The sequence below is a fragment of the Aquarana catesbeiana genome, linkage group LG02 (assembly GCF_042186555.1).
Source record: "Aquarana catesbeiana isolate 2022-GZ linkage group LG02, ASM4218655v1, whole genome shotgun sequence".
In the NCBI taxonomy this organism is placed as follows: Eukaryota; Metazoa; Chordata; class Amphibia; order Anura; family Ranidae; genus Aquarana; species Aquarana catesbeiana.
The window spans coordinates 794,659,658-794,672,198 of record NC_133325.1 but is presented as its reverse complement, the minus strand read 5'-3'; the positions used below and the strand labels follow the sequence as shown (position 1 = coordinate 794,672,198).

Sequence of the window (12,541 nt, the reverse complement as noted above, 5' to 3'; positions counted from 1 at the left end):
GTGAGCTGACATCACATTGTGAAATCCCAAGCAGTATTATCCCCTCCCCCTTTGCCCCTCTCCACATGCCTACATTGGTGTCTTCTCCACCTGACTTGGGGTGAGCTGCTGATCCCTTTTATTTATTAACCACTTCAGCTGCCCTTCATGGCCAGGTTGTTTTTTTTTTTTTTGCTATTCAGCACTGCGCTACTTTAACTGGTAATTGCGCAGTCATGCAACGCTGTACCCAAATTAAATTTATACTTCTTCTTCTTCCTTTTTTTTTTTTTTTTTTTTTTTTTTTTCATTGTTAGTATTTGATCATCACTGGGTCCTTTACTTTTTTTTATTATAATTAGGACCAAAAAAAAAATGGACTTTCTGCTATAAAACATATCAAATACAAAAAGAAACCAAATTTCTTAAATTTAGGCCAAAAATGTATTTTGATACATCTTTGATTATAAAAAGCGACTTGTAGTGGGACTGTGGTAGTGCAGTGGGCAATTGTACACTAACTGACCTCACCAATGACAATAATACAGTGATCAGTAATGATACTGTACTAATTGCACTGTCTGGGAAGGGGTTAACATCTAGGGGCGATCAAAGGGTCAACTGTTTGCCTAACAATGTGTGCTGTTTTTTACTAAATAACAGTTTGCAAAGCAGGGAGAAGGAACAAGCAGGTTGTTCCCTCTGTACAGAGCCCTGTGTTTGTCAATGCAGTGCTCTGGGCTGTGATAGGACACAGCCGATCAGCAGGTTCTGGCCTTGAATCATTGGCCGGGACCTGCTGAAATAAATCGCTGTACATTGAGAGTGGGTGATCCTTAAGTGGTTACAGGGATTTGTATAGAGCTAACAATGTACACAGCACTTTACATATTGTACATACAAACCAGTGCCTTCCCTCTGGAGCTTATGAAGTAATGTCCCTATCTCACATACACATATTAGGGCAGATTTAGACAGGAGGCAATTAACCTCCCAGCGTGTCTTTGGAGTGTGGGAGGAACCCCATGCAAGGACAGGGAGAACATGCAAACTCCATGCAGGTAGTGTCCTGATTGGGATTTAAACCGAGGAACCCAGTGCTGGCTTCCAGGTGTACTAACTATTAAGCCACCATTCTACCCACTGCCATCAGCTTCCATACCTGGTGGTGATTTTACATGGAATAACACCATCATGTAAAGAGGGACGGGTGGGGGACTCAGGCAGGAACCAATTTTTGTGACCGTTTTGATCTGACTACATCCTATTTCTCCAGGGCCAGCGGAAACAGGAACAGCCAGTATGGGACTTTTGGAGGCTCCGAGAAGATAAAGGACCCCAGACCCCTCCATGACAAATCCTTCATCCAGCAGTGCATCCGGCAGCTGTGCGAGGTGCGCCTTGTCTTTGTGTTTATGTTAAAGCGGAGCTCCACCCAAACGGGGAAGCTTTGCTTGCACTCTCCCCCTCGCCACAATTGGCACTTTTTTTTTTTTGGGTGGTGGGGGAGCGAGTACCTCGTTATGACAGGTACCCGCTCCCACTTCCAAGTAAGATAGGTGATCGACGTGAATTTCCGGCCCCTCCTCCTTCCCCACTACCTTCTGGGACCATTCAGAAAGCACAGCGCGTCTTACGCATGCGCAGTAGCAAAACATTCGTAAAACTTGAAGGCTTCACTGCCAGTTTCCCTTACTTACAATGTCTTCACCTGCAGCCGATTGATGAATTGGCTCGGGGGATCAACATCATGGTATCCTTGGACAAGTAAATGTCCTTATATTAAAAATGTCAGCAGCTACATTATTCATTTTTTTTTTTTTTTTCCCCCAGACTGGAGCTCCTCTTTTTTAAGTTGAGCCTGAAGGTACAATGTTGTAATAAATGGGATCATAGAGCCCCCACCTTGTTAACTCTTGTACTGCCACCGCTCTATGTAGTCCAGGACCTCCATGGTGGGTGTTTGGAAGAGTAGCGGGAGATCTGTGCGCTGTTCTTCGTTCGGTAGTATGAACACAGAAGCACTCGGCTCTGAGCACTTCCAGGTTCAATGCCGGCTGTTCTATTGGAAAAGAAGCTGACTGAGCATAGTCTGTGATCAGCTTCAACATAGTGCAGAGGAGACGTGATCACTGTAGGGATAGCCGTCCCCTTGCAGTATTGTCACTCCTCTTCTGGATACTAGGCGGACACTACCACTGGTCATCCAATCGGAAATGTCCATGTCATGCAGACAGCATTGTGGACACATAAAGAAAGACCCCGCCTCCTTTAAACAAGATGGGATTCCAGCATAATGTGATTACGGCTTTAGGTAAATGGGGCATTTCCTTCCTAAGAGCCTGCCCACTCCTGGCATCAGTGAGAGGAGTACTGAGATTGGGTGCTGTGATGTTTTCCGCACTCTGGGTCTAAAACTAAGGTATGTAATGAAAATGGATGGAGGAAAATCAAAATATAATCAGATTGTGGGGGTTTCCCCAAAGATATGGTGGCCAGTTTCTACTTTTTTTTGCTTTTACTTTAAAGAATAAAAAAAATACAAAAATACGAGCAGATTAAACTTTCTTTCTTCTTTCTTTCTTCTTCGTCTTCCTGAGTAATGGCCTGCGGGCATAAAAAAAAGAGACCAATCATGGTCCTTTCTGCTACTGTGGGGACCAATTCTTCAACCAACCCTAATAAACAGATACTGATAGCGATCATATTGACAGTGGAGACCATCTGCCCCCAATAGCAAGCGATGACGGGACAATTCTAGAAGATGTGAATGAAATCACTAGGAGAGTGGCCACAGCGCCAGCACTCTGGGGGAACAGAAACATTAATTTTGTGAAGTCTATACGGGGTTTAGTAGACTCTATGCACAATTTTTAAATGGTATGAGTCTGTCCCGTAAGGAAACCAGGTGTCAAACGGGAAAATCCCAAACGGCCTCCCAGTCCTCATCGTGGTGTTCCGCAATATCCCACAGCCACCGCTGCCGGAGGGCAGAAAGATCAGGGAAGGAGGCCAAAGGCAAATGGTTTTACGACACAGGTAGGTTTGTCAGTGCACTCAGACCGGAGCAAATGCTCCAAGTCCAACTGCACCAGTCTTCGAGAACCATGCGGGAATTAACTGCCGAAGACATGAGAAAACTGGAGATATCTTAAAAAATAGGAGGCAGGACTATTGTAGTTAGTGGACATCATGCTAAGGAGATTAGGGATCTGTTATCCACAACATGAGATATATTGATATTTTATTTTTGGCCCAGGCCTGAGGGTCTGGCAAGGTAAAAAAAATTAGATTGACCATAGTGGGGTATTTGGGGGTTCTGGTCATGGGTGCATAAGCTTCGTAAGCCAGACCCCTTTTCCAAGCCTGCAGAGTGGTGACCATTAAAGGGGTCAGGAAATTGTGTGGGGGGGGGGGGGGGGGGGTAGGGGCTTGAGGACCTCGGAAGAGTAAATGTTGGAGGGCCTCTAGAGATTGCAGTACTGCCGCCTCCAAAACCGTGGAGGTGTTTGACAGATCTGTACATAACCACCATCTGCCCGTCGCCAATTGCAAAGCCAGAAAATATTTATAAATGTTTGGGAGGGCTAAACCACCTCTGGAAGTGGTTCTCATTAATTTGGCCAGTTTATACTGCGGGGGCGAGAACCCCACAAAAAGGTTGAAAAAAGATTTTGAAATCCACTGAGGAGAGTGGCAGAAGAGATAATTGAATTTAGGGAGTATCTTCATTTTTATCAAATTAACACGGCCTAATGCCCCGTACACACGGTTGGATTTTCCGACGGAAAATGTGTGATAGGACCTTGTTGTCGGAAATTCCGACCGTGTGTGGGCTCCATCACACATTTTCCATAGGAATTTCCGACACACAAAGTTTGAGAGCAGGCTATAAAATTTTCTGACCACAAAATCCGTTGTCGGAAATTCCGATCGTGTGTACACAAATCCGACGCACAAAGTGCCACGCATGCTCGGAATAAATTAAGAGACGAAAGCTATTGGCCACTGCCCCGTTTATAGTCCCGACGTACGTGTTTTACGTCACCGCGTTCAGAACGATTGAATTTTCTGACAACTTTGTCCGACCGTGTGTATGCAAGATAAGTTTGAGCCAACATCCGTCAGAAAAAATCCGATGGATTTTGTTGTCGGAATTTCCGATCAATGTCCGATCGTGTGTACAGGGCATAAGAGTGACAAGTTCTTCCATGCCTTCAGCCGAGTCTTGGCAGTTTAAAAAACTGGTAGAACGTTAAGCCGAACTTAATTGTCAGCTTTGCCAGAAACGATCACCCCAAACATCTGAATTCGTCAACCCGAGCAGATTAAACATTTAATAAATTAAAACAAACCCCAGCTTTTTGTCTGTTTCACTCGGACTCCTCTCTGCTTCTCCCCGCAGTTTCTGAATGAGAACGGCTACTCCCAGACCCTCACCATGAAATCACTACAGGGTCCTTCAACCAAAGATTTTCTGAAGATATTTGCCTTCATCTACAGCTTCATCTGCCCGAACTATGAACTCCCGGGCACCAAGTTTGAGGAGGAGATCCCCTGCATATTCAAAGACCTGGGGTGAGTGTCTCCTCCGACATGACCTGCTGACAGGGAAAAGCCTTGAGTCCTCCGCCCACTGTCCTAAAATGAGGAATAAATGTCTTAATTTTGGGATATGTGATGGAATGAGACTGGGGAATCCCTTCTGTTCTTTGAAGGGCTTTTTGATTGCTTTAGCCCCTTCTCCATATGGTCACACTGTGTTAAGTCCCAAGTATTACTCCAAAGAAGCCATGGTTTCCATACACTGCAATAATGATGGCCAAATAGCCTGAAACAGCTGTATGCAGTCTGGCAGAAATGTGTTTATATTTGCAATATACAGGCCTAGTTATGGATGTGCATATGGATTTTGGGGCATAAAGTAACTATTTCCATGGCTCCTCCCACTGCTCTGAAATGAGGATTATTCCTCTCACTTTTTTTCTTTTTTGGAAGATACAATGGAAGGAGACCTGTGAACAATTTGTTTTTAGCAGAGAGTAATGTGCTGTTCTGTGCTCAAATGTTAATACCACAATCTACCACTAGAAGGCAGTAATATCTAGGAATGCCAGTACGTATCTCTGCTCTATACAGTGGTGCAGGCTTTCCGATCATTGTAGACCGTGCTTAGTGCTTTAGAATGGTACCTGGTGAGAGATGGCAGTGGACAGATTCAAGCCTACTGATAGCAATACGAATGGAGCCCTTCTGTATAATATCTTCCATTGTATTGTTGTGGCAGTTTTGACTTTGTTGAATATTTATTTATTTATTTTAATATATTGTGTCAACAGTTTGTGCAGTGCTTTACATTATAAAGGAAGACAGTACAGTTACTATACAAGAGGGTTATGAGCGCCCTGAACCTGAGAGCCTGCAATCTAATAGGGTAATCCCCTCTTTAATACGGAATGTGCCTTTTTATTACTGCTGAGAATGTGTACGTTACTGTTGGGATTGTCTAAATACTGTCTGTGCTGGCCTAGCTCCTCCACCCCTCTCCTTCCTAGAAATGTAGCAGGCTAGTATGTATTTATTTATTTTTTTTTAACTACATTTTTTTTTTTTTTCCTCTTTCTCAGGTACCCCTTTCCTCTGTCAAAAAGCTCCATGTACACAGTCGGAGCCCCCCACACTTGGCCGCAGATCGTGGCGGCTCTAGTCTGGCTAATAGACTGCGTTAAGGTAACGACTTTCAATATGGATACTGAATTTTCTTTACCCCTTCTCATCCTCCCTGGCGTCCCTGTAAAACAGTGGTTCTCAACCCTCTAGTGCAGTGACCCCTTGATAAAATTTCCACATTTGGGTAAAATTTCCCCAATTTGGGTTGTCACCACCCAAGGCAAGACAAGTAATTTGCACCCCCTAACCCACTGACATGTAGTGCTCCCTGAGTCCCTTCCACTTGTACAGTATTAAACCCCCTGAATGGTACATTTTAGGATGTTCTACTCTCTCTCTCTTTGTTCTCCTTTCTTTCTCTTTTATCTCTCTATCCTATCCCCCCCCCCCCCATCCCTCTCTCTTGCCATCTTTCTTGTTCTTTCTCTTATTCTTTCTCTCCCTTTTTTCTTTGTTCCTCCCCTTTTTTCCTCTCCCTTCCATGTATTCTCTTTTTGTATTCCTTCTTACTCCTTGGTGGGGGGAAAGGGATGACTGGCAGCGGTGGCGGGGAGTTAGGATGAGTGGCGGGGAGTTGGGACGAGTGGCAGTGCTGGCGGGGAGTTGGGATGAGTGGCAGTGCTGGCGGGGAGTTCTGATCAGCCAACTTAGGTGCTCTTTATCAAGGTCATCTACTGATCTGAGAACTGTAGTGGGGACTTTTAATGGCATCTATATTCACAGGTAGTGTTACTCACTGTGTCTCCAGCTTCACTGTGTCTCTGATTTTTGTGGTGTCTCGTAGCAGTGACACCTATGCCGAAATCAGGAGATAGGGTCTCCTCCAGCCCTTACCACTTCACATTCCTTACCAGTCAGCTGACCTCTAGTTTCTGCCCCCAGCCATGCCGTGAACTGAATGGGCGTTGCGAAGAGGCTGAGTGTGCGGCCGAGGGCTCCAGGAACAGCTCAGCCGGGTGGCCGCAAAAAGGCTGGAAGAGCCGTGCGGGCTTAAGGAACAGCCCAGGATAAGGTGACCCCTGGAAAATCGTCATTCAACCGCGAGGTTGAGAACCACTGCTGTAAATAAAAGGTTCTGAATGCCCACGGGGAGGGAGGGGTTGGAGATCATGTGACCGCTGTCAAAGTGGTCACCTGATTGGGAGCTAGTCATGCCAGCTACTGATCGTTGGTGTGGACCGAGAGTTGTCTTTGACAGCTCAGTCTCTGTGCTGGGAAAATAGTGACTGCGCTCTCAGCACAGAAACCTAGGCTGCTCAGTGACGCCTATGTGCAGGTGTTAAAGCCCATCCTTTGCTGCCGCACATGTGTGTTATGTTATTAAATGGCAAACAGGTAGACCGTTATTTACCCAGTGCCTGTTGTTAATGTTGCACTCGTGTCTGCGAGCTTTGTTGCTGCAAACACTGTTTACAGAGCCAATCCAATTGGCTTTGTACCTTAGGATCTCTGAGAATGGTCATTGGGATCACATGATGTAAATGGTGTCTGTGTTTACATAGTTACATAGTAGGCGAGGTTGAAAAAAGACACAAGTCCAACCTATGTGTGTGATTATGTGTCCGTATTACATTGTATATCCCTGTATGTTGCGGTCATTCAGGTGCTTATCTAATAGTTTGTTGAAACTTCTAATTTTAATGAGTGGCCACGAGTCTTGTTAAACTGTGAAAAAGTTTTATTTCTATTGTGGGGTCACCAGTACGGTATTTGTAAATTGACATCATATCCCCTCTCAAGCGTCTCTTCTCCAGAGAGAATAAGTTCAGTGCTCACAACCTTTCCTCATAACTAAGATCCTCCAGACCCTTTATTAGCTTTGTGGCCCTTCTTTGTACTCACTCCATTTCCAGTACATCCTTCCTGAGGACTGGTGCCCAGAACTGGACAGCATACTCCAGGTGCACCCGGACCAGAGTCTTGTAGAGCGGGAGAATTATCGTTTTATCTCTGGAGTTGATTCCCTTTTTAATGCCAATATTCTGTTTGCTTTGTTAGCAGCAGCTTGGCATTGCATGCCATTGCTGAGCCTATCATCTACTAGGACCCCCAGGTCCTTTTCCATCCTAGGTCCCCCCAGAGGTTCCCCCCCCAGTCTATAGATTGCATTCAGATTTTTGCCACCCAAATGCATTATTTTACATTTTTCTACATTGAACCTTATCTGCCATGTACTTGCCCACCCCATTAATTTGTTCAGATCTTTTTGCAAGGTTTCCACATCCTGCGGAGAAGTTATTGCCCTGCTTAGCTTAGCATTGTCTGCAAATACAGAGATTGAACTGTTTATCCCATCCTCCAGGTTATTTATGAACAAAATAAATAGGATTTGTCCCAGCACAAAACCCTGGGGAACCCCACTACCCACCCCTGACCATTCCGAGTACTCCCCATCTATCACCACCCTCTGAACTCGTCCTTGTAGCCAGTTTTCAATCCATGTACTCGCCCTATGGTCCATGCCAACTGACCTTATTGTGTACAGTAAACGTTTATGGGGAACTGTGTCAAATGCTTTTGCAAAATCCAGACACACCACATCTACCGGCCTTCCTTTATCTAGATGGCAACTCACCTCCCCATAGAAGGTTATTAGATTGGTTTTGGAAGAACGATTCTTAATGAATCCATGCTGATTACTGCTAATGATACCGTTCTCATTACTAAATTCTTGTTTACATACTATTGATGTTAGGCTAACTGGTCTGTAATTCCCAGGGATGTATTTTGGGCCCTTTTTAAATATTGGTGCTACATTGGCTTTTTTCCAATCAGCTGGTACCATTCCAGTCAGTAGACTGTCTGTAAAAATTAGGAACAATGGTCTGGCAATCACTTGACTGAGTTCCCTAAGTACCCTCAGATGCAAGCCATCTGGTCCCGGTGAATTATTAATATTAGGTTTCTCAAGTCTAATTTTAATTCTGTCCTCTGTTAACCATGGAGGTGCTTCCTGTGTTGTGTCATGAGGATAAACACTGTAGTTTTGGTTACTGAAGCCCCCCGATTCACTCGTGAAGACTGAGGAGAAGAATAAATTCAATACCTTCGCCATCTCCCCATCCTTTGTAAACAGATGTCCTTCCTCAATCTTTATGGGGCCAATATGGTCTGTCCTCCCTTTTTTACTGTTTACATACTTAAAGAATTTCTTGGGATTTTTTTTGCTCTCCTCCGCTATGTGTCTATCATGTTCTATCTTAGCCGTCCTAATTGCATCCTTACATTTCTTGTTGCATTCTTTATAAAGTCTGAATGCTGATGATGATCCCTCAACCTTGTATTTTATGAAGGTCTCCTCCTTTTGCTTTTATATGCATTTTTACATTGGAGTTAAGCCATCCAGGACTTTAGTTTGCCCTTTTAAATTTATTACCCAATGGGATACATTGGCTAATGCCCTTATTTAATATACTCTTAAAGCAAACCCATCTCTCCTCCGTATTCTTTGTTCCTAATACATCTGTGAGCCTTCCCCCTTCATTGTAAAACCAATTAAGCTTAACAGATTTGTTGTTGGGTTTTGTGTTTGTAGTCTGTAGTTTTACTTTTTGCCAGTCTGCTGAAACTTTATTTATTTTTTTAATTTTTTTTTTTTTTTTCTCCTTTTATCAGCTGATGTGTGCAATACAGCAGGAGAGTCATGTGTTCGAGGAGCCTCAGTTGGGTGCAGAAAGTGAGAATGGGATTGACTTCAATCAGGTACGGTCACCTTTGTCCCTTTTTATCCCATATCTATGACAATACAGGGGTCATGTGTCCCAAAGATCGCCCCTGCGATCGGCGACGTTATGACGCCACGTCCGGACCGGCGAAAGTAAACAAAGCCGAGGACATGGCTGGAAAGGCTGAGAGTTTATTTTTAGTTTTTTTTATTGACCCCACATCTCTCCATAGAGGACCTGTCACGCACTATTCCTATTACAAGGGATGTTTACATTTCTTGTAATAGGAATAAAAGTGATCCAAAAAAAAGTGCCCCCGTCCCCACGTGCTAGCGCACAGAAGTGAACGCATACGCAAGTCGCGCCCACATATGTAAACGGCGTTCAAATCACACCTGTGAGGTATCGCCGCGTGTGTTGGAGCAAAAGCAACAATTCTAGCCCAATATCTCCTCTGTAATTCTAAATATGTAATCTGTAAAAAATTGAAAGCGTTGCCTATGGAAATTTTTGAGTACTGAAGTTTGGCGCCATTCCACGAGTGTGCGCAATTTTAAAGCGTGACATGTTGGGTATCTATTTACTCGGCGTAGCAAAATTCTTTCACATTATACAAAAAAATTGGGTTAACTTTACTTGGTTAATTTTTTTTTTTTTTATTCATGAAACTTGTTTTTTAAAAAAAAAAAAAAAAAAAAACACGTTTGAAAAATCGATGTGCAAATACCGTGTGACATAAAAACCGCCATTTTATTCCCTAGGATCTCTGCTAAAAAAAGCATTATATATATATATATATATATATATATATATATATATATATATATATATATATATATATATATATATATATATATATATATATATATATATATATATATATATATATAATGTTTAGGGGGTTCTGAGTAATTTTCTATAAAAAAAAAAAAAAAAAAAGATTTTTTACATGTAGGAGCGAAGTGCCAGAATTGGCCTGGATGGGAAGTGGTTAAACACAGTGAGTCGAGTTAATGCCAAAGAGCTCAATTTTGGTCTCCTCTAAACACAACACTTTCTACCAGTCCTTCTCTGATGTTCATAGGCAAACTTCAGATGGGCTTGCGGGCGCTGCAGGATTTCAGTCCATGGTGGCGTATTGCGTTACCATTGGTTTGTTTGATGACTGTGGCCACAACTGCCTTGAGATCATTCACAAGCTCCTCCTGTGTAGTTCTGGGCTGATCCTTCACTTTTATCATGATCATCCTCACCCCATGAGGAGAAATCTTGCATGGAGCTCCAGACTGAGGGCGATTGATGGTTATTTTGTATTTCTTTCATTTGTGAATAAACGTTGCCTCCTTCTCACCAAGATTCTTGCTGATGGTCTTGTAGCCCATTCCAGCCTTGTGCAGGTCTACAATCTTGTCCCTGATGTCCTTTGACAGCTCTTTGGTCTTGCCCATGATGGTGAGCTTTGAATGGAAGAAAGAGATTCTAGGGACAGGTGTCTTTTATACACATAACCATTTGTCATTAGGAGCACCTTCTTACATTGACAGGACTACCACATGAGCACATACTGTAGCCAGTCTGTGATAGCCAGAATTATTTTGGTTGGTAGGGGTTCAAATACTTATTTTACTCACCGAACTGCAACTCCCATTTGTATCGTGTTTTTTTTTCTGGATTTTTTTTTTGTTGTTGATATTCTGTCTCTACACCTATGATAAAAATTTATAGACTCTTCATTTTTTTGTAAGTGGGAAAATCTGCAGGGGATCAAATAATACATTTTGTTGCTGTATGGTCATAGAAGGGTCGTACGGGGGTCATATGTCCTTCTGTCCCTCGTATCTCTGGTCATACGGGGGTCGTGACTCGTGTGTCCTTCTGTCCCTCGTATCTCTGGTCGTACGGGGGTCTTGACTCGTGTGTCCTTCTGTCCCTCATATCTCTGGTTGTATGGGGGTAGTGACTCGTGTGTCCTTCTGTCCCTTGTATCTCTGGTCGTACGGGGGTCGTGACTCATGTGTCCTTCTGTCCCTCGTATCTCTGGTCGTATGGGGTCGTGTGTCCCTCGTATCTCTGGTCATACGGGGTCGTGTGTCCCTCGTATCTCTGGTCGTACAGGGGTCGTGTGTCCCTCGTATCTCTGGTCGTACAGGGGTCCTGTGTCCCTCGTATCTCTGGTCGTACAGGGGTCGTGTGTCCCTCGTATCTCTGGTCGTACAGGGGTCGTGTGTCCCTCGTATCTCTGGTCGTACAGGGGTCGTGTGTCCCTCGTATCTCTAGTCGTACAGGGGTCGTGTGTCCCTCGTATCTCTGGTCGTACAGGGGTCGTGTGTCCCTCGTATCTCTGGTCGTACAGGAGTCGTGTGTCCCTCGTATCTCTGGTCGTACAGGGGTCGTGTGTCCCTCGTATCTCTGGTCGTACAGGGGTCGTGTGTCCCTCGTATCTCTGGTTGTACAGGGGTCGTGTGTCCCTCGTATCTCTGGTCGTATGGGGTCGTGTGTCCTTCTGTACCTCGTATCTCTGGTCGTACAGGGGTCGTGTGTCCCTCGTATCTCTGGTCGTACAGGGGTCTGTAAAGTTGAACCTTGAAATAAAGGACATCAACGCCAGCTGCATGTCTCATGTATGTTTACTTCAGAATGGATCGCACATCTTTGTACTCACAATGCGATGAAGTTTACAAGGCAGTAGGGGTTTTATAGAGAATGGTCATACAGTAATCTTATGGTGGGCACAAGCCCAAAGTTACACATCACAAGTACGCATTTCAATAAGTATTTCACTCAATATTTCAACACAGTTCTTGGCCAGTGTTCTGAGTTTTCTGGGTTACTTTGACCTGGCTAATTTCAACTGTCAAGTTATTTTGACAGAAAGGGAGAAATAATTGTAAGAATAATTACTTGGAAAGAAGTTAAGTTGACTTTTGGACAGGGACTTTCTATGTCAACATCTTTCCCTATCTCATCTTTTCCGAGAATTGTGTCATATCATTGGCAGAACATTTTAATGTCAACTGGTCAGCCACATGTGTTGCAATACCAAAAGAATTCAGAAACAGAAAAACAAGTTAAATGCAAAAATGCAATTTCATATTGAAGAGGAACTCTGGATAAGTAAAAGATATGGTTCCTATTTTTCCTATATCTTCACAGCCCCTCCTGTGTTTAGAATTCTTTTGGTATCCCTTTTAAGCTTCTTCTGTCTCCTTTAAGTTGATCTCCAGGTA

General features: G+C 43.7%; 1 protein-coding gene and 1 long non-coding RNA gene across 2 annotated transcripts in view; one reads left to right on the top strand and one right to left on the bottom strand.

Annotated features, from left to right (window-relative positions):
• Positions 1 to 12,541, top strand: part of LOC141129438 (kinetochore protein NDC80 homolog) — a 70,577-nt gene that overhangs the window by 11,161 nt on the left and 46,875 nt on the right. The window contains exons 4-7 of the mRNA XM_073617473.1: positions 1,256 to 1,373; positions 4,385 to 4,557; positions 5,607 to 5,709; positions 9,265 to 9,351. Of these exons, the coding sequence (XP_073473574.1) occupies positions 1,256 to 1,373; positions 4,385 to 4,557; positions 5,607 to 5,709; positions 9,265 to 9,351 (481 nt within the window). The remainder of the gene's footprint in view (positions 1 to 1,255; positions 1,374 to 4,384; positions 4,558 to 5,606; positions 5,710 to 9,264; positions 9,352 to 12,541) is intronic.
• Positions 2,543 to 4,721, bottom strand: LOC141129440 (uncharacterized). The gene is made up of 2 exons (XR_012241827.1): positions 4,420 to 4,721; positions 2,543 to 2,586 (listed from the first exon to the last, which is right to left on the bottom strand). It is a non-coding gene; the product is annotated as an uncharacterized lncRNA (long non-coding RNA).